This window comes from Balaenoptera ricei, chromosome 15 (genome assembly GCF_028023285.1).
Source record: "Balaenoptera ricei isolate mBalRic1 chromosome 15, mBalRic1.hap2, whole genome shotgun sequence".
NCBI classification, from domain to species: domain Eukaryota; kingdom Metazoa; phylum Chordata; class Mammalia; order Artiodactyla; family Balaenopteridae; genus Balaenoptera; species Balaenoptera ricei.
The window spans coordinates 51,528,283-51,547,287 of NC_082653.1; the positions used below are offsets into that span (position 1 = coordinate 51,528,283).

At 64.0% G+C, this 19,005-nt stretch overlaps 2 protein-coding genes across 5 annotated transcripts; one reads left to right on the forward strand and one right to left on the reverse strand.

Annotated features, from left to right (window-relative positions):
• The first annotated feature begins 704 nt into the window (after window positions 1–704).
• BAIAP3 (BAI1 associated protein 3) lies at window positions 705–16,594 on the forward strand. Of its 3 annotated transcripts, none has more exons than XM_059898392.1 (34): window positions 705–783; window positions 6,566–6,706; window positions 6,961–7,048; window positions 7,201–7,281; window positions 7,602–7,709; window positions 8,185–8,244; window positions 8,376–8,442; window positions 8,551–8,746; window positions 8,995–9,039; window positions 9,168–9,245; window positions 9,357–9,459; window positions 9,771–9,878; window positions 9,971–10,066; window positions 10,198–10,301; window positions 10,541–10,661; window positions 11,147–11,271; window positions 11,365–11,455; window positions 11,597–11,653; window positions 11,764–11,861; window positions 11,965–12,016; window positions 12,105–12,235; window positions 12,387–12,510; window positions 12,589–12,732; window positions 12,825–12,917; window positions 13,022–13,213; window positions 13,293–13,361; window positions 13,459–13,538; window positions 13,607–13,715; window positions 14,132–14,203; window positions 14,348–14,428; window positions 14,513–14,633; window positions 14,726–14,849; window positions 14,931–15,136; window positions 15,239–16,594. In XM_059898392.1, exons 2-34 carry the CDS (start codon window positions 6,576–6,578, stop codon window positions 15,340–15,342), a joined length of 3,459 nt encoding a protein of 1,152 aa, XP_059754375.1. In that variant the 5' UTR covers window positions 705–783; window positions 6,566–6,575; the 3' UTR covers window positions 15,343–16,594. The 3 variants fall into 3 exon arrangements, with proteins under 3 accessions (XP_059754375.1, XP_059754374.1, XP_059754376.1); XM_059898391.1 differs by lacking the exon at window positions 705–783 and adding an exon at window positions 2,351–2,478; XM_059898393.1 differs by lacking the exon at window positions 705–783 and adding an exon at window positions 2,505–2,709.
• Window positions 16,380–18,975, reverse strand: TSR3 (TSR3 ribosome maturation factor). Of its 2 annotated transcripts, none has more exons than XM_059898395.1 (6): window positions 18,800–18,975; window positions 18,501–18,699; window positions 17,928–18,121; window positions 17,267–17,443; window positions 17,029–17,092; window positions 16,380–16,751 (listed from the first exon to the last, which is right to left on the reverse strand). In XM_059898395.1, the coding sequence occupies exons 1-6, from the start codon at window positions 18,909–18,911 to the stop codon at window positions 16,592–16,594; spliced, it is 906 nt and encodes a 301-aa protein (XP_059754378.1). In that variant the 5' UTR covers window positions 18,912–18,975; the 3' UTR covers window positions 16,380–16,591. The 2 variants fall into 2 exon arrangements, with proteins under 2 accessions (XP_059754378.1, XP_059754377.1); XM_059898394.1 differs by having other exon boundaries at window positions 18,480–18,699.
• Between the last annotated feature and the right edge of the window lie 30 nt (window positions 18,976–19,005).

Genomic DNA, 19,005 nt, shown 5'->3' on the forward strand with positions numbered 1-19,005 from the left:
AAAGGGTTGGCACGAACGGGACCATCACTCCCTCCCCAGGAAATGTTTGTGGAGGGAAGGACCCTGAGGATTATGCTTTCCTGGGGAAACAGAAGCCCAGAGCTGGGCTTGGGACCCAGCCTGTTGCTGTGTAGCCCTGGACAGGCCCTTTCCCCTCTCTAGGCCTCTCTGGGCCTCAGTTTCCCTACCTGCAAAAGAGAGTGGTGAGGTCTCCTGGCGCCCTCTGCCCCGACAGGCTGCGTGGTGTTAGTCTTAGGGGCTGGTGCACCTTCGTGACATCGCTGGCCCCCAGCCCCTTAGCTCCCCTCAGAGCTTGGGATGAGGGTGTGAGTAGAGGCCCCCTCCACTGGCAGCTGCCCCTCCTAACTTCCTGTTTACAGCAGCTGCAGACTCTCATCTCTTCACCCCAAAGCCATTAGGGTCACCATGGCAACCAGGCAGTGTTTGTTCCAACAGGTTGGCAGAACCTGATGCAAGACTGCAGAGGTGGGGGGGCATCAGCTACAAGACCCTGGCTCAGGACCTGCCAAATCCCCAGGGAAGGACATTAGCTGCACCCAACCCATTCCCATCCCCTGCAGAAGGAAGCCAAGGGGCAGCTGGTGGCGTGGGATCCAGGCCCCTCCCCTGCTCACCTGACTCATCTGTCCCAAGCCATTGTGCATTTCCTGAGCACCCCCGCCCCCATCTGCCTGGCTGTGCTGGGTCAGGATGGAAGCAGGACCTGGGGCCAGAACTTCCAGAAGGAGAACCCACCCTTCAGTGCCGTCTCCCACCCTGCAGGTCTGTCTTCCCCGAACCAGGTGGTTCTGTGTCTCATCCTGAACAGACAGGCACGCATGGCATGGCTGTGAGTCTGGGTCTAGAAATTGAGACAGGTGGCAGCCCCATCCTGGGGCGAGGGGAAGCGCCTGGTCTCCTCTGGACTGGGGAATGAAGAAAGCACAGGTGGGCTGCCTCTCAGCATGCAGCTCTGTTCTGGAACTCTGCTCCTCCAGACTCTGGCCCTCTCCTAAGTTCAACTGACCCCTGGCCTCCCCAGAGCCAACTGTCTTTTGCCTCTGGGTCTGAGCTGAAGTGGGTTCCAGGTTTGTCTGTTCCCCATCTGGCCTGGAGTCCCTCCATTAGAGACGAGGTCTTTGGGGTGAAAACTTCTCCAAACCACAGTCTTTTTTTATTTATTTATTTTTTTTAACTTTTCGGTTTATTTATTTATTTATTTATTTATTTATGGCTGTGTTGGGTCTTCGTTTCTGTGTGAGGGCTTTCTCCAGTTGCGGCAAGTGGGGGCCACTCTTCATCGCGGTGCGCAGGCCTCCCACCATCGCAGCCTCTCTTGCTGCGGAGCACAGGCTCCAGACGCGCAGGCTCAGCAATTGTGGCTCACGGGCCTAGCCGCTCCGCGGCATGCGGGATCCTCCCAGACCAGGGCTCGAACCCGTGTCCCCTGCACTGGCAGGCAGACTCTCAACCACTGCGCCACCAGGGAAGCCCCAAACCACAGTCTTGATCCCCAAGTACAAGGTGCTCTGAGGGTCCAGCAGGATCCGCCAAAGGCAGGGCTGGGATACAGGGACCCTGTGCATCTCTGACAAGTTCAGAACCTCTGAGCAGCCCCCAGGGTTCTCCAAGTGTGGTGGGAGGAGCCTCAGGTGATGGGGCCCCAGCCCAGACTTTGGGAATCAGCAGGTCCGGGGTGGGCCGAGCAATCTGTTTTTACAAGCTCTCCAGGTGACCACGGTGCGGTGGAGGGGCACTGAGGATGGGCTGGGAACGGCGCTAGAGGGGGTCCAGCCTATGATGGCAGTTCCAGCCGGAGGGGCAACCCAGCAAGGGCCATGGGGTCGATCATCCCAACAGGTGATCAGGATTGTTGTGGGCATCCCGGGTTGGTGCCTGCAGCACCCCCTTGCCCCGGGTGCGGACTGTCCCTTCTGAGAAGAAGAGCGATTAGGCCCCAGACCAAGGTCCGCTCCATGTTTGTGTTGGGGACAGCGCTGGGCTGGTAGGGCGACTTCGCAGATGACTGCGCAGGCTTTCCAGAAAAGTCTGCGCTGCGGACCCGGGCATATCTTGTTCCGTTTCGGCGACTCTGGCTTCCCTGGGGCCCCCAGGAGGGGGTCCTGACGTAGAGCAGATCCTGCTCCCGCACTGCACCCACCTGTGGGTTGACTGACAGCCCCGAACACCGCCCCTTGGGGGAGGGGGTGTCCGGCAGAGCACGGGGGTCGCAGGGATCCTCGCCCGGCGCCCCTTGCGGCGGGGTCGCGGTGGTGGGACTCAAGGGAGGCGGGGGCGGGGCGGGGCGGGGCGGGGCGAGCAGGCCCGGCCCCGCCCCCGGCCCCTGCAGCCGCTGCGCCCGCGCTGTGTTGTCTGCTCGGGCAGCTGCGAGCGGTTGCGCAGCCAAAGCTGCGGAACCGGTGCCGAGCGCGGCACCCGCAGGAGCACTGTCCCCACTCCTCAGCCGCCCGGCCCACGGTGAGTGCCGCGGGCTCCCGCCCGGCCGTCGAAGCTCGGCCCGGCGCCCAGCCGACGTACAGGAGAGCCGCCGGTCCAGCTCCCGCGCCGCGCTCGCCGCCACCCCGGGCCCCGGGAGGTGGAGAAGACGCGCCGTCTGCCCCGGGGAGACGGAGGCCGGCGTGCGCTTGGAGGAGCGACCCTCGCTCTTGCGGCCCTTGGAGCGCGGAAGCAGGACCCGGCGGGAGCGGGGTGCGCACTGCGCAGGGGCGGGGGGACCAAACCTCCCTGCCGCGGGGGGCGCGGGACTCCAGGACCACCGTCCGCCGCCGGCTCCCGGGGTGCGCAGGGTGACCCCGCTCCTACCCGGCGCGCCATCCCCGGGGGAAGCCGCAGGTGGGCCGGGGCCGAGAACCACCCCCCCAACCCCGCTCCGAGACGCTCTGCGGGGTTTCCCAGCCAACCCTCCAGGGAGGAAGACGCCCCTAGAGCCCAGTTCCGTCCCCCTCCTGCCGATCCTGGCAGGACCCCTTGCTTTCCCCAAATCCCTCCAGACGTCTGGGTGGGTCCAAAAAAAATACACCCTCACCAGGTTTCCAAACTGCCCCCGAACCGAGCGCCCACCAATGAGAGAAACACCCCGACAGAACTGGGGGGCCCGAGGTTCTCACAGGGAGCTTCGGGAAGAGGGGGGACGGGAGGAAGGGGCGAGAGGGGAGGTCACTGAGAGAAGTGGGAGGGAGGAACGCCGCGTGAACAGGTGAGGGAAGACAGGTAAGAGGGGGCCGGCCTGGCCAAGTGGGAGGGGACCTCGGAGGATTTCATTTTAAATGCGTTCATTCTAGAAGCATCTAGCTAGCCTTTTACAGCTGGTCTCAGGCTTCAGAGCTCTAGGTCCACCTACAGAGTTGGTTACAATACAGATTCCCAGGTCCATCCCTGGGGATTAAGTGGGGATGAGACCCTAATATTTGTAATGGGCACGCCAGGTGACTTGCAGTGGGGCACTGCAGCCGTGCTGTGTGCAGGGGAGCACTGTGTGCAGAGTCAATGAGGACACGGAGAGGTGGGAGCCGGAAATCCTATAGGAAGAGTGAGGGGGGTCAGGTAGGGGCTGGGCTGGGAAGAGAAGACCAAGAGGGCAGCAGGGACAGCTAGCTGGTGGGGCCAGACATCCTGCCACCCCCTCCTTATACATGCCCACGGCGGCATCAGTGGACCCCCGACCCCTAAGTCTCCAGGGACTGATTTCAGTAAGAAGGCCCCAGCGCCCTGAAGGTGTTTATTCACTCCAAGGGTGGCCGGTTGGCCACTGGGAACTCTGACTAGAGAGAGAGCTGGCCCTCCAGTTCAGCTCAGCTGCCCCAGACCTACCTGCTTCAGTGCCACCCCGGCTCCCCAGTGGGCTAGCAGGAGACAGCTTGGCTTTGAGCCCTGGGCTCGAGGCCTGGCTCAGGGCAGCTCACCCCAGCTCTGGGATGTGAAATGGGACAGTGACATCCACTTTGCAAATTATCATTTCCCATTCAACCCTGGGCCTTGGGCACAGCCCGGGAACATGGCGGGCCTGTCACTTTCAGCTGGGCCCAGTGCCTGTGTGGCATTCAGCTCCTTGGCCCGCGTCACTTTGTTCGTTGGATAAATGGGAACTGGTGGCCAGGCATGCGCAGGGGTGCAGGCATGTCCTGCTCTGAGCTGCCGGCCAGACCTGGGACCGAGAAATGGAGAACTCAGGAAGGAATCCCATGGGGCCCGTCAGACAGATGGGGGGTCCCCTGCAGCCCTGTACCCAGCTCACTCTGCCCTGTACAGACTGAGGGCCCCTGCAGCCAGTGACTGCTTCCTGAGGGTCGGCCACATGCCCACTGTCAAAGGCAGCTCTGGGGGAGGTGCTGGCTGGCTCCCAGGCTGTTGGGTGCAGTGAGGTCATCACTGCTCAGGCGGCCCAGGGTTTCCAGGGGAACAAAGGGAATTTCTGGGCTCTCAGGATGAGCCATCTCTCCTGGACCCCTACACCCAGACGCCACTATTGCCCCGTCCTGGCAATGGGCTGAGGAAGGGAGCAGGGAGGGGCCGCGCAGCACAGGGGAAGGCCAGCCCATCTGGATGGACCCCGAGACTCAAGCCGAGCCAAGAGCTTAGCGCTCGGACACCAGAGCTGGGGAGACCTCGACTCCATCCTGGGCCTCCTGCTGGCTCTGTGGCCTTGGGTGGGTTCCTAACTCCGGGGCCTCAGTTTCCTCGTCTAGGTGGGGGAGCAGAGTGGCACCCCCTCTCCAGGGCTGGTCTGAGGATTATCAGGGGAGGTGGCCTGCCTTGCCTTGAACATTTCGTTCTCACAGAGAAAGCCCCCCACCCTGCAGCTCAGGCCACTTGGCTCCTGCGTCATCTTCATCTCTGGGAATGTGAGCCCCGGAGCCCCTGTCACATGCAGACGCAGCTGGCGGTTGCCCTGGCAACAGCTAAAGCAGTGGCTGCTCCCTGGCTTTGGGGGGCTGTGGGGGGAGCAGCCTCTTCCACTCAGCTAGAGAGGAAAAGGGGGCCCGTGACGCCCAGCCCCCTTGGGACCTCACTGCTGGCTGTAGGGTGACAGCTTCGGGAAGTGCATGCAGAGGCTGCGGAGCCCCCATCTTGGGTAGAGGCCCCCCGGGGCAGGTGCTGACAGGTATGGTGGGGGGAGCCACCTGCCTTCCCTGTCCCCAGCTCTCATGTCTGGCCAGATGACACCCTCTGAGCCCAGTGTCCCCTGGGCCCCACAGGTCCGGGGTTAGAGGATCAGGGAGCAGGACGAGGAGCTGAGAGCTGGTGGGGGTCGCAGACCAGGGATGGCAGCCCGGGCCCACCCAGAGACAGAACTGGTTTGCTCAAAAAGTCTGTTTAGGACCCACAAGGTGGCAGGCGTGCCTGGCCCCGGCTCTCCCAGCAGAGCATAAGTGTCCAGGAAGGGGCAGCGCTGGTAAACGGAGACTTGCACAAGCACAGGCCCAGCCCCTGAGCAGCGGGCGCACAGGGCAGGGGCGGGTCTCACCTGGCTCTCCCATTGCTAAGTGCCCATGAGATCGGGGCAAGTAGAGTTGGATCTGGCTGGGTCCCCATTTCCTATTTTGTCAAATGAAAATGGCAGGCTCAGGCTGATGTGCCTGGCCCTGCGGGGGCGGTGGGGGGGCTCAAGAGTGGACAATGAGGGGACCCAGACAGTGCGAAGGCCCCCAGGTGGGCCAAGGGGAGCACGGTGTGTCCTGCACAAGAGGCCGGCAAGCCTGGGGCAGGGAGCCTGAGGGGTGGCACTGAGTGGCAGAGGTGGCCCGGGAAAGGGTCTTCACTCTGCCCTGATGGTTTTCAACGGGGAAACAGAAGACCACCCTGGGGATCCAGGGGGCCCAGGTCTGGAGGTTGTTGCCTGACCCAGGGGAGAGGTGGGTGCCTGGGCCGGGCCAGGGGGTGGAAGAGGCAGGCTCAGGGGCCCTTGGTGGCTTAGCTATCATCTTGCCCTTCCCAGCGGGGTCTGCAGGGGACACTGAGACCCCTGGAGGACGTGTGTGGGTGTAACAGAAAAGGCTGGTCAGGCCGGGGGAACTGGAGTTGGCAGTGAGAGCTGCTTGCCCCTCAGGGGCATCCCAGGGCCTAGCCACCTGTACAGGAAGGTGTCCCCAGAGCAGGGCCTACTCCTCTTCTGGCAAGTGTGGGTTGTGGGGCCACAGCCCCCGCTCACTCTCCTGTCCGGCTCCAATTGCCCATGTTGCCATGGCAGCTGAGCCGCCATGTAGCATCCTGACTGGAGCAGCCCAGGTACCACGCTGGGACGGAGAGGGATCCTCTGTGTCGAGTGAGGAATGGGCTCCGGGCATCCCCTGAAGCCAGCTCAGTACTAGTCATTCTGGTCTGGGTGGCCAGAACCTGTGGAAGGGATAGGGCTTGGACTGAGCAAGTCTGCAGCCCTGGGAGGGGCTGAAGCCCATGACCCCAGCAGTGGGCAACTCTGAGTAACGGGGACACCTCAGTCATTGCTCAGGGTGGCATCTGATTTGATCATTGGGGACAGTATGGCCACGCCAGTGAATGAACAAGTGGCCCGACCGGAGGCCGTGGCTGTGCTCTCTGCCCGCAGGCCACCCACCATGTCCACCTTGCTGGAGATCAAGAGCAGCGTGCTCAGGCAGGTACAGGTGTGCCCGTCCTTCCGCCGGAGGACTGAGGAGGAGCCGGCGAGCAGCAGCACCGAAGTTCAGGAGCCCGCGGCTGGGGCCTGGTGGGTGCCCCACAGCCCGCTCCGCACGGTCATGGTCACCTGATCTGGCCCCCCCTTCCTTCACTGACCTCACACACCAGCTGCCCAGCATGGCCCCTGGGGGGAGCCCAGGAGGCTCTGAACCCAAGGCCATGGAGGGCATCATACCTCGCCCCCAGACGTGCAGAGACCCTTGAGTCGTGTGGGCCGGCACGTGCCGTGAGCTGTAGCTTCGGGGAGGGTCTGCTGACCCCGAGTCTGGGCTTTCTTGGCAGGAAACCCGGAGATGGTGTGGAGTTCTTCGCCCAGATGCGCCTCATCCTGAAGAAGGGGGAAGGCAGACAGGGCCTGCCGTGCCCCGAGGTGCGGATAGCACGGGCACTGCTGCCTGGCATGGGGCGCTGGGCCAGGCCTCCCCACCTGCCCCTCCGCCCTCCACTCCCTCCCTCCCTGGAGCATTCCCCACCCCACTGGCCCTGGGAGCCACAGAGGCCCTCACCCGGTGCCCTTCACAGGTCCTCCTGCGCAGTAGCTCCCCAGCCCCCACAGAGCCCGTGGACCCCAGCCGTGGCCTTAGAGCCCTGACCCAAGAGGAGGTAAGGGGGAAGGGGTCCTGGCCCCAGGAGGGGCTGTAAGTACCTCTGTGTGCCAGACTTAGGGTCTGGGGTGGGTGGGCCAGGCCTTCCCATGGAAGCGAGCAGAGGTCAGGGGTGAGGAGGGACCCCCAGTGGAGGGCCTGCTAGGTGCAAAGGCACAGAGGCAGGGTTTGGCTCTGCCAGTGGGAGGAGCTGCTGGGGGCTGGGCACACAGGGTGGACTCAAGGAGCCTGAGATCCCCTGTGGCCAGAGCCCGGGGCTGAGGAGAGACAGGGACAGGGTGGCCGGGACTCAGCATGTGCTCCCCTCCCCACCTGCAGGTGGAGATGCTCTATGAGGAAGCCTTGTACACAGTCCTTTACCGGGCAGGGACCATGGGCCCCGACCAGGTGGATGACCAGGAGGTCCTACTGAGCTACCTGCAGCAGGTGAGCCCCATTGGCCCCACCCACCATCCTGGCCTGGCCCCTCCCCATCTCTGGGGAGGACTGAGACACTTTCCCCCACCTGCTTATGTCACTATCACCTGAACAACACACACAGATTTGCCCCATGTACACAAGACACACACACACACACACACACACACACACACGCACAGGCAGACACAAATAGGCTGACAGGCATACCCAGAAAGATGGAGTGATGGACAGACCCACAGACACATTCAAACAGAAGAACACAAAGACAGACAGATAAACACAGAGACAGATATAAAGAACACACGAAGTGACAGGTAGACAGACAGACACACAGAAAAAAGTAGAAAGGACAAACCAACAGATGGACAGACACCTTTATTCTTCACCTGTGTGTGCTCCCCCAACCCCGTGAGGCCCCCAGGACGAGAGTCAGCCCTGCTTCAGCGGTACCTGGGCCCTCACACCTGTCCGCCCTGTGCAGGTGTTCGGCACCAGCCCCGAGGAACATGCTGAGGCCATGGAGCGTGTGAAGAAGGCCAAGGTGAGGCTGCCGCCCACCTGGGCAGACGCTGACCAGCGCAGTGCTCGTGTGCAGGGGCTTGGGGTGGAGGGGGCACAGGGCTGGGTCCATGCTGAGCCCCGAGAGGCCCTCACACACCCACCCACCCACAGGCTCCCACATATGCCCTGAAAGTCTCCGTCATGCGTGCCAAGAACCTGCTGGCCAAAGACCCCAACGGTGAGTGGGGTTGGCTAGCTCAGCCGGGACGTTGGCTAGCTCAGGTGTGGGGGTCACGGGGGGGCCTGGGGTCAGGGGTCAGGGGCTGAGGCACCTGCCGTGTCCCAGGTTTCAGTGACCCGTACTGCATGCTGGGCATCCTGCCGGCCTCAGGCACCCTGAGGGAGCCGGGCCCACACAAGGAGCAGCGCTTCAGCTTCCGCAAGGGCAGCAAGCGTGGTGGCCCACTGCCGGCCAAGTGCATCCAGGTCACCGAGGTCAAGAGCAGCACCCTGAACCCCGTGTGGAAGGAGCACTTCCTCTTGTAAGGCCCCTCGTCCAGCTGGGTGGCAGGGTGGTTGGGCAGGGTCTGCTGCAGTGCCAGGCTGATCCTGGGGTTGCATGTGGCAGCTGTGCCTGTATGTGGTCTCAGTGCCTGCCCCAGGGAACTGAGGGGCTGGTCCTATGCCCATTTTCCAGACGAGGAGACTGAGGCTCAGAAATGGTCCCTGCCCCAGCTCCGGGCAGAGGATCACCTGGACCCTAAAGGGTATCTCTCTGTTCTCCTTATAGTGAGATTGAGGATGTCAGCACCGACCAGCTGCACCTGGACATCTGGTATAGGCCCCTGTGCCCTGCAGGGCAGGGGATGTGGGCGCCTCTGGTCTGGGGAGAGCGGGAGGGGGCAGTCAGGGCCAGGCTGGGCTCCAGACCAGCCAGGTACCCCCACCTCGCCCCACCCTTAGGGATCATGATGATGACGTGTCCCTGGTGGAAGCGTGCAGGAAGCTGAATGAAGTCATTGGCCTAAAGGGCATGAGCAGGTATGGCAGGTGGGACCCTTGTGCCCCTGACACTCACAGCTCGGCCACGGGGGCCAGAAGGTGGTGGCTCCTCAGGGACCACAGGTGTGACGCTCACCCTACTGCTCCCAGGTATTTCAAACAGATTGTCAAGTCTGCCCGCGCAAATGGGACAGCAGGGCCCACGGAGGACCACACCGATGACTTCCTGGGGTGCCTCAACATACCCATCCGGGTGAGTGGGTGTCGGGGCGTCACTCATGGAACACCTGCTCATGGGTGCCCCGCCTTCCTGCGATACTGCTGCTGGCTATGTCCTGTGATTCCCCCAACAGTCTCCCATCTTTCTGGGGCTGCGGGGGCACCATGCTGGGAGGAGTGGGGGAGGGACAGCCTCCAGGGGTCCAGGCACCCCTAAGCGCTCCCTGTGCTGGTTACCCATGTTCAGTGGGAAGCGGAGGCCTGTTTTCTCCCCACGGTCCTGCAGACAGTCTGTGCGGGAGGAAGAGGGAGGCAGAATCGCCAATCTGAACCCCCTTTCCCCAGGAGGTGCCCGTGGCTGGTGAGGACCGCTGGTTCAAACTGGAACCGCGCTCCAGCGCCTCCCGCGTGCAGGGGGACTGCCAGCTGGTCCTCAAGCTGATCACCACACAGGTGGGAAGCCAAGGGGGACCCCCGCCCTGCGGCCCTGCGCCCCAGCCCATGGGCTTGGGCAGGGCTGGTGACCGGCGGGCCCTGCGTTCCAGAGGGACACGAGCATGAGCCAGCGCGGGCGCTCGGGCTTCCTGTCCTACCTGCTGCTGCTCAGCCGTCTGCTGCAGTTCGAGCACCGAGCCGAGGAGGTAGCGCCGCCCTCGGGCCCCCGGGGCAGCCAGGCGCGGCGTGGGGAGGGCGAGAGGGGGAGGCCGGGGACCTGGGGGCCGAGAGGGGATGGGGGTCTCCCGCCTCCACCCACGCCCGGCCCGTCCCCCAGCCCAACTCGAGCAGCTGGCGCGGTGAGCTCAGCGGGCCTGCGGCCACCGTGCTCTGCCTGCACGGCGCGCAGAGCAACCTGTCGGCGCTGCAGCTGGCTGTGCTGTGAGTGGGCGAGGCCGCGCCGCAAGAGGGCAGGGCCCCGACGCGGCGGAAGGGCGGCGGGAGGGGCAGAGCCTCGGCGGGCGAAACTGCAAGTACATGGGCGGGGCCGTGTCGCGAGGGGAGGGGCACTGGGGGGGCGGGGCCCGGAAAGGGGCTGTGCTGTGAGTTGGAGGGGCGCCGGTTTCCTCCCGGTCCCGGCCCCCAGGCCGCTGCCCTGACCCTGGGCTGGGGCCCCGCAGGCACTGGCAGGTCAGCAGCCGCCACCATCAGACTCGCACCCTGGACTACGGCTACCTGCTGGGGCTGCTGGAAGATATGCAGGCACACTGGGAGGAGGCAGCCTCGCTGCCCCAGGAGCAGGTGGGCTCGGCTGAAAATGCTGTTCCTGGGGGGTGTGCTGTGGAGTTGCTCAGGCTGGGGCAGGCAGGGACGGCCAGAGTCCTGCCCTGGTGGGGTGCACAGCCTGCGGGTGCGGTAGGTGGTTAAAAACAAACGGACAAATTGCGGGACCTGGGAGAGAGCACGTGCTGTGCGGTCCCAGGATCCGGTGTGCGATACCTTGATGGAGTCCCGAGGGAGGGAGGCCGTGCCGCTTCAGCCCCGCGAGCAACAGAGGGAGTGGGCCAGCTCGCAGGAGGCACAGCTGGTAGTGCAAAGACCCTGAGGGCGTCTGTGCCTCCAGGGGGAGCTGCGGAGGCAGGGGCTGGAGAGGTCATCACTGCAAGGCCAGTGGGGTTGGAGGTGGTGGTAGGGAGGGTGCTCCTCAGGGCAGAACCTTGTAGACTGGCTGGTTCTGCCGTGGAGCGGGCACTCAGGAGTCAGTTCTTAAGGGCCCTGTCCCCCAGGAGGAGGGACTGGCAGACAGCTTCTCCGCCTTCTCTGAGTTTGGGCTTCGGCTGCTGCGCCAGCTCCGAGACTACTTCCCTGCCACCAACAGCACAGCCGTCTACCGCCTGGAGCTGCTGTTGAAGTGGGTGCAGCCGCTGGCACGAGGGGTGGGGGTGTGGGTAGGGGTAGGGGACTGGGTGGGGCACCCCCAGTCAGCGGGTGACGGGTCGCCCAGGTGTCTTGGCAAGCTGCAGCTCTTCCAGCCTTCCTTTGAGATCTGCCCCTTCGAGACGGAGCTAAACATGGACATTGCTGCTGCCCTGAAGGTGTGTCTGGTAGCTTGGTCTGGGCTAACTGCTCCGGCCCTGCCCGTGCCCCTGCCCCTGCCTGGACCTGCTGTACCACACACACTTTGTTGTCCTTCTTCCCTCCCACCCACCATTCTGCCTCGGTGGCTTCCCTTGCAGAGAGGCAACCGTGAATGGTTCGACAAGCTCCTGAACTCCCAGAGTCCTCGTGAGCAGGTGTGACTCAGGGGGGCATGGGTCAGGGGAAGCAGGTGTGGCTCAGGGAAGGGGAGGGGGGCAGCATGTGGGTGCAGGCCAGAAGGTCAGTGTGCTGGGCTTCCTTGCAGCCGGGGCCACAGCGCCTTGCAGGGCTGGTCAAGCTGGCTGACGCTGTCTACGAGGACCTGCAGTCCTGCTATGGCATCTACGCCAGCCTCTTCCACAGGTGGGGCCAGCGCTCTCCCTGCTGCCCCTGCACCCAGCCCCTCAAGTGCTGCTGCTGGGCTGGGGAGCAGGGAGAGCAGATGTCTGAGGTGTGTCCTTTGCAGCATCATCAAGATCGACTTCTTCACCCTCACCTTTCGGCAGCTGGAGCGTCTGGTGAGGAGGCGGCCTGGGGAGAACCCCCTGGCTGGGAAGGGGCCTGGGTTTCCTGTTGTTGGCAGTCTGACTCCACCCTCCTGGGCAGGTGGCAGAAGAGGCGTGGGTGCTGACGGAGGAGCTGAGCCCTAAGATGACCCTCGAGGTGGCCTCAGGGCTTTTTGAGCTCTACCTGACCCTGGCAGACATCCAGCGCTTCTGGAGCAGCATCCCAGGCCGGTGGGTGCCCTGCCCCCACCTGTCCTCCAGTCTCCTCTTGGAGGGCTCTGTGCAAGAGACTCTCCCCCGGGCCTCCTTAGGCTAGGAACCTGGGACATGTTGGCTCAAGGTGTCTGAGTTGGGGCGAGCTCTGACTGGCCTTCTGCTGCAGGGACAGCCGCTCCCTTGCCCTGGCTGGCATCCATGCCCCGTTCCTGCCCGCTGTGAAGCTTTGGCTGCAGGTGCTGCGGGACCAAGCCAAGTGGAGGCTTCAGGGAGCCATGGATGTGGACACAGTGAGTGAGCACCCAGGCCTGAGGGTGCTGGGCTCATCCGGGGCACCCTCACAACCAAGGCTTCCTCCTGCTTCCTAGCTGGAGCCCATGGATTCCTCCTCCAAGCACAGCAGCTCCGCAGCCACTGCAAGCCTCTGCTTCAGCCACATGCAGGAGCTGTGGGCCCGCCTGGCATGGCCAGACCCTGCCCAGGCCCAGGGGCTGGGCACCCAGCTCAGCCAGGTGGGGACTCCCGAGAGGAGATCGGGGTCTGGAGGGGCAACAGGGCCAGGGGACATGGCCCACAGCTCCTGAGCCCCCATCTTCCACCCCAGGACCTGTGTGAAGCTGCCCTCTTCTACACAGAGCTGCTGCGGAAGAAGGTGGACACTCAGCCTGGGGCAGCGGGCGAGGCAGTGAGCGAGCCAGTGAGCCGACAGGCGGGCGGGGAGGGTCCAGTTGGGGGGAGGAGGAGGTGCGGTGGGGCCACCACCCGACTGCCAACCCACACATGTCCGGCACACCTTCCCAGCTCTGCGTGGTCCTCAACGACGTGGAGCTCCTGCGCAAGGCTGCTGACCAGGCGCTGCGTGGCCTGGTGTGGCCGGAGGGGGCTCCAGGGCTCGAGGGTGTGCTCCCGCGCCCCCTGCTCAGCTGCATGCAGGCCCTGGATGAGGACCTGCAGCGGGAGGCCCGAACCGTGACGGCACACCTGACCTCCAAGGTGGGCAGGGATGGCGGGGCGGGACCTGGCTGCCCCCTCCCTGCACCCCAACTTGGTGCTGAACGCCGTCCTCCCGCAGATGGTGGGTGACATCAGGAAGTACGTGCAGCACATCAGCCTCTCACCTGACTCCATCCAGAACGAGGAGGTGAGTGCCCGGCCAGGTGAGGGCTTGGGCATGGCGGGGAATGTGTGTGTGGGGTGGGGGCCCAGGCTCAGTCCCAGCCTGAGGACCCTGCCTGCAGGCCATGGCCCCGCTCCTGAAGTACCTGGATGAGAAGCTGGCTCTGCTGAACGCCTCACTAGTGAAGGAGAACCTGAGCAGGTATGGTCCCAGGCAGGTGGAGCAGGGCTGGCCCAGTGTCCAGTCACAGATGCCGAGTGTCCCTACAGGGTGCTGGAGGCCCTCTGGGAGCTGCTGCTACAGGCTATTCTGCAGGCTCTGGGCGCAAACCGTGACGTGTCTGCCGACTTCTATGGGCGCTTCCACTTCACGCTGGAGGTAGGGCCATGTGGAAGAGCCCTTTCTGCTGCAGCTCCCAGTTCCTGGCTCCCCCCAACCCCAGGCCCAGGGTGACAAGCCTGCTGACCCTTCCCAGCTGCCCTGCTGCACCCTGCTGGGACGCCAGGCCTTCCCTGGACACCCCTCCTCTGGGAACCCACCAGGGCAGCATCTCCTTCCCCCAGCCCACCTGTGTCAGAAGCACCTGGGCCACCTGTTAAGACAGCTATCTGGCCTCAGGCACTGACATTTTCCCAAGCTTCCTGGGGGCTTCTGATGCGCCCCAGGTGTGAGTGGCTCTGCCCTGGGCTCCCGAGAGCCCGAGCTGGGTGCTGCTCAAGGCTCCATTTGTCTCCACTCTCGGTCCCCAGCACCCACCTCGCCCCTGATATCTCTCCCTTCTTGCCCTGCCGCAGGCCCTGGTCAATTTTTTCCACGCTGAGGGCCAGGGTTTACCCCTGGAGAGCCTGAGGGACGGAAGCTACAAGGTGAAGTTTGGCCCTGGGGCCTCTGACAGAGGAAGGGGGAGGGGCGGACACCAGAGACCCAAGTTTGAGTTCATCCACGCCCCACACGTGAAATGGGGCCGTGAGGAGCTGCCGGCATCACCAGGGGCCTCCTCCTTCCTGCAGAGGCTGGAAGAGGAGCTGCGCCTGCACCAGTGCTCCACCCGGGAGTGCATCGAGCAGTACTACTTGGACAAGCTCAAGCAGGTAGCGCGGCCCAGGTGCGGGCACGAGGCCCCGCCTCCGGGAGTCCCCGGGCTCCGGCTCATCGGCCCCCTGGCCTTTCCGCAGAGATCCCTGGAGCACAACCGGTTTGGGCGCCTGAGTGTCCGCTGCCACTACGAGGCAGCCGAACAGCGGCTGGCGGTGGAGGTGCTGCACGCCGCCGACCTGCTCCCCCTGGACGCCAACGGTGCGGGGGAGGGGTGCGGCGGGGCGGGGCGAGGCGGGGCTGGCGGGGACGGCGGGGACGGCGGCGTGGTCCGCTCACAGCCGTGTCCCTAGGCCTGAGCGACCCCTTTGTGATCGTGGAGCTGGGCCCGCCGCACCTTTTCCCTCTGGTCCGCAGTCAGAGGACCCAGGTCAAGAGCCGAACGCTGCACCCCGTGTACGACGAGCTCTTCTACTTGTGAGTGTCCCTCCCTGCCCTGCCCGTCAGGAGCCGGGAGCAGGGTTCCAGGTGACCACCACCCGCCTCCCCCGCCCCCAGCTCCGTGCCCGCAGAGGCCTGCCGCCGCCGGGGCGCCTGCGTGCTGTTCACCGTCATGGACCACGATTGGCTGTCCACCAACGACTTCGCGGGGGAGGCAGCCCTGGGCCTGGGCAGCATTGGCGGCGTCGCGAGGCCCCAGGTGGGAGGGAGCGCGAGGGCCGGGCAGCCGGTCACCCTGCACCTGCGCCGGCCCAGAGCCCAGGGTGAGTGAGGGGCGGGGCGGGGCGGGGGCGGGGTTGAGGGCGGGGCCAGCCGGGGCTGACGCTGGCCCGGCCCCGTCCCGTCCCCTCTCCACCCGCCCGCAGTGAGATCGGCGCTTAGGATGCTGGAGGGCCGCAACAACAAGGAGGCGCAGGAGTTTGTCAAGAGACTCAAGGAGCTGGAGAAGTACATGGAGGCGGACCCCTGAGCCCCTGCGGCCGCCAGCCAGGCCCTCCCCAAGTCCCCGTGTTGTTCTCTCGCCGTGGTCAGCTTTGTGCAGCCGGGATCGTGGTGCCCCTTCCCCTGCTTCATGGTGTGTTTGCTGTGGCTGGACTCCCTGGGCTCCCTTTTGCCCTGGCCGTGTCTCTGTGGTGTGTGCTGTGAACCCCCTGTGCCCAGTAAACCCCACCCCACTGGATCTGGATGGCCAACTGGGCAAGGCCTGGCCAGCAGCTGCCCCCCAAACCCTGGAGCAGAGAGAACAGGCCTGGCCGCCAGGTGAGCTTCCCGCCTTGCCTCAGGTTCCAGAGCCACAGGGCAGGAGGGCGCTGGTCTTAAAAGCAGGGCTCTCAGTGGGGCAGCCTTGCCCCCCAGGGGACATTAGGTGCTGCCTGGAGACATTTTTGGTAGTCAGTCACATTTGGGGAGTGGGTGAAGGCTGTGCTATTGGCACCAGTGGGTAGAGACCAGGCTTGACATCCTGCCATGAACCCTCCCCCCCCCCCCCAACAAAGAATGGTTCACTCCTAAATGTCACCAGTGCTACACAGGAGAGCCCTGTCCTAAAGGAGGTTCTGTCCTCGTCTCTCCAGGGCTGGGGCAAGGCCTCACTAGGTGAAGAGGCAGGAAGGTCTGCGTTTTGAGTCTGGACAATCCAGGCTTTGGAGGGAGAGGGTGAACATGTGCAGTGTCCCCATCCTTCTCCAGGGATCCTCCACCCCAGAAGGCATGTGGAGGGTGGTTTGCCTGAGAGCTGCACAGGTCTCCAGTCCCCACCCAGCTGACAGGCCCAGGGTCTCTGGCTGAGGATGTCACTCAAGGGTGGTCAGTGTAAGGGGCTCCATGCCAACTGGCCAGCTATCTGGCGTTTCTTTTCACGAACGCATGGGTGCCCACACAAGACCTACCCCGCAGCCCCATCCCCACACCCCAGACTCTTCTAGGCAGGGTCTGCCTCACTAGAGGCTGAGGGTCCCCCCAAACCCACAGGCCAAGCGCAGAGAAGCAGAGGCTCACACAGGGATCTCCTTGGCTTGCAGCTTCATTGGGAGGGCTCTGAGGCAGGACCCAGAGCAAGGCCGGGTTAGAAGCACAGGGAGAAAACCCAGACAGAGTCCAGTCCTGCTGGCAGCTGCAGGGGCTGAGGCCACCAGGCCTGTGTGTGTTCCCGCAAGTTCCACTGCCATCTCTAGATGTCCTCGTCACTCCGCCTTGTAAAATATACATGTCTGCAACTTTCAGTCTCTCTGCCGTTTCTTGATTCCTTTCCAAATCTCTGTGGGGACCCTGGCCTCCGTCTCTTCAGGGCTGCTGCTGCTGCCTCCCCCATCCTCGGGGTCAGGCCCAAGTTCCTCAGACTCCTCCTCGGTGTCACTGTCAGCCCTGTCTCTGGGCAGCCTGGGAGGGAGGGGTGCGTTCACTGGCCAGTCTGAGGTAACACCCCTCCCCACTCACTCACCAAAGCCCCCAAGCTGAGGACAGATTCCTATTCCCTGTCCTCTCAAAACTGAAGTCTCTCCATCAGGACATCCACCTTCCCTTCTCCGCACTCGGAAAGGCATCCTGGTGTTGTTTAGGACACCACCCCACCCTGCAGCAGGAGTGGCTGAGGCCAGAGGCGGAGGGGAGCCCTGGGTCTGAGCTGTCATGAAACTTGGGAAGCCCAAGGACCTACCGGGGGCCAGACACGGGCCTGTTGGGGTTTGCAAACTCTCGCCCTGAATCCACATCAAAGGGATCTGAATCGAGGAATCAAAGAGGAAAGCGACCTGTAGGTGAGCCTGGAGCAGAACCAAACATCCCACAGCTGTGGCAGGAAGGCTCCCCCCAACCCCCAGGCTTCTCAAAGGAGGTGGCAGGCCTGGAGGGTGCTGGCTCCCACCCAGGGGGCTTGTGTCTGTGCCAGGCCTCACCGATTTCCTCCTCTTCCTCAGGCTCCTTGGTGTGGGCCAGGAACTCCTGCTCTGCCTGCAGCACCTCCTCTGGGCCACTGCAGGCTGCATACTTGTCCAGGAGCTGGCGGTTCAGGTCTAGGAAGCCCTTGCCCCACTTGAACTTCCGTAGCAAAATGACAGCAAGGTCTGAAAAACCTGTTGGTGCAGGAAACAGGAATTCCAAGGATGTGGACAATCCCTCTCCTGTTACCCTTGGAGCTGGTTCCTTCTGTCCCAGGAACTAAAAGTCCCGCTGACACTTTCCCACGGTCCAGACAGCCCATGCCCACTCACCAGCCTCTGCCTCAGTAGCCCATTAAGTCCCTCTCCCCACAGGGAGTCTCACAGGGCCACCCACCTGGGCCTCCATGTGGACCATAAGGTCTCTGGGGGTGAGCTGTGGTAACAAAGGACTCTCAGGGCGGTGGTGCCCTGACAACGAGGGCCAAATACGAGTGCTTGTAGGCCAGCGATGTGTTTTGCCTCCACCTCAACCCGGCATGGCGAGGACTTAAGTGGAAGTTAGGATGAAACCCTGGCCACCTCCCCGTACATGGTCATGCTCCTCCTGGGACTTGCAGCAGAAAACACACTGCTGGGAGCACAGCCAGACTCCAGGCTGCCAGGCCCCGACACTCACCCAGGATGCAGAAGGTAGCAGCGAAGGCCTCCACGCAGGAGAGCCTGCAAGGCCGGCCATAGTTCACAGGGTTGGCAGCCACCAGGTGGGGCAGGATCCGCAAGTGGCTCCCTCGCATCTTCCCAAACGGAGTCTCATCCAGTCTGGCCCAGGAGCAGTCGATGACGGCGACCCCGGACCGTGCCACCAACTGTCTGCCAGGAGCAGCGTAGGGCTTGGTTCTGGGGTCAACTTGGTGCTGGCCCCACTGGGGATTCAGGGGCATCATTTCCCCATCCCAGTGACCCCCAAGGACTCTCATGGGCCAAGCTTTTGAGGCAGCTGGGGGGGGAGGTGTTCCTCGATAAAGCTCATTTATTCACTCAACAAACGTTTATTGAAACCTGCTGCATCCTGGACTCTGCCCTAGGTAATGGGGGCAAACTAGATAGATCAGTGCAAACAGGTGAGCGCTTTAAAGAAGGATGCGCCAGAGTAGGGGACTCATTAAGAAAAGAGTCCCAGGAGGCACCCCGCCCTCCCCACTCCTACACCCTGTCCTCTCCCGCCTACCTGTCTGCGGGGGACACGTACTGGGAGCCCACGGGGCTGAGCACAAGGCCGCCGAACCTGTGGCCCAGACGTAGGCAGCGCACCAGTCCCAGGCGCGCCAGCTTGCGGCCGGTGCAGCGCCGGGGGTCGCAGTGGCCCAGCTCCCACATGGCCAGAGCGCAGGGCAGCTGTGCAGGGCCCGGGACGCCCTCGTCCTCGGCCGCCTCTGGCTCCACGGACGCTACACCGGGCACAGAAGGGGACCCGGCCTCAGCCGCGGCTCCGCGACCCGACCCTGGGCCTCCGACCCCCGCCCCCGCTCCGGATCACGCCCCACTCACCGCGCAGCGCGGCGCCCACCTCCTCGGCGAAAGCCTCCAGAGAGCGGCCCGCGGGGCGCCGAGTGCGGCCACCTTCGGCCCCCGGCCCACGCACTGCCCTGCGGCGGCCCATGGCTGGGAGCAGGGACCGAGAGTCCCGCCCGCTCCCAACTTCTCAGGCAGCCGAGACGCGCCTCTGCGCAGGAGCCGGACGTCATTTCCGGTTC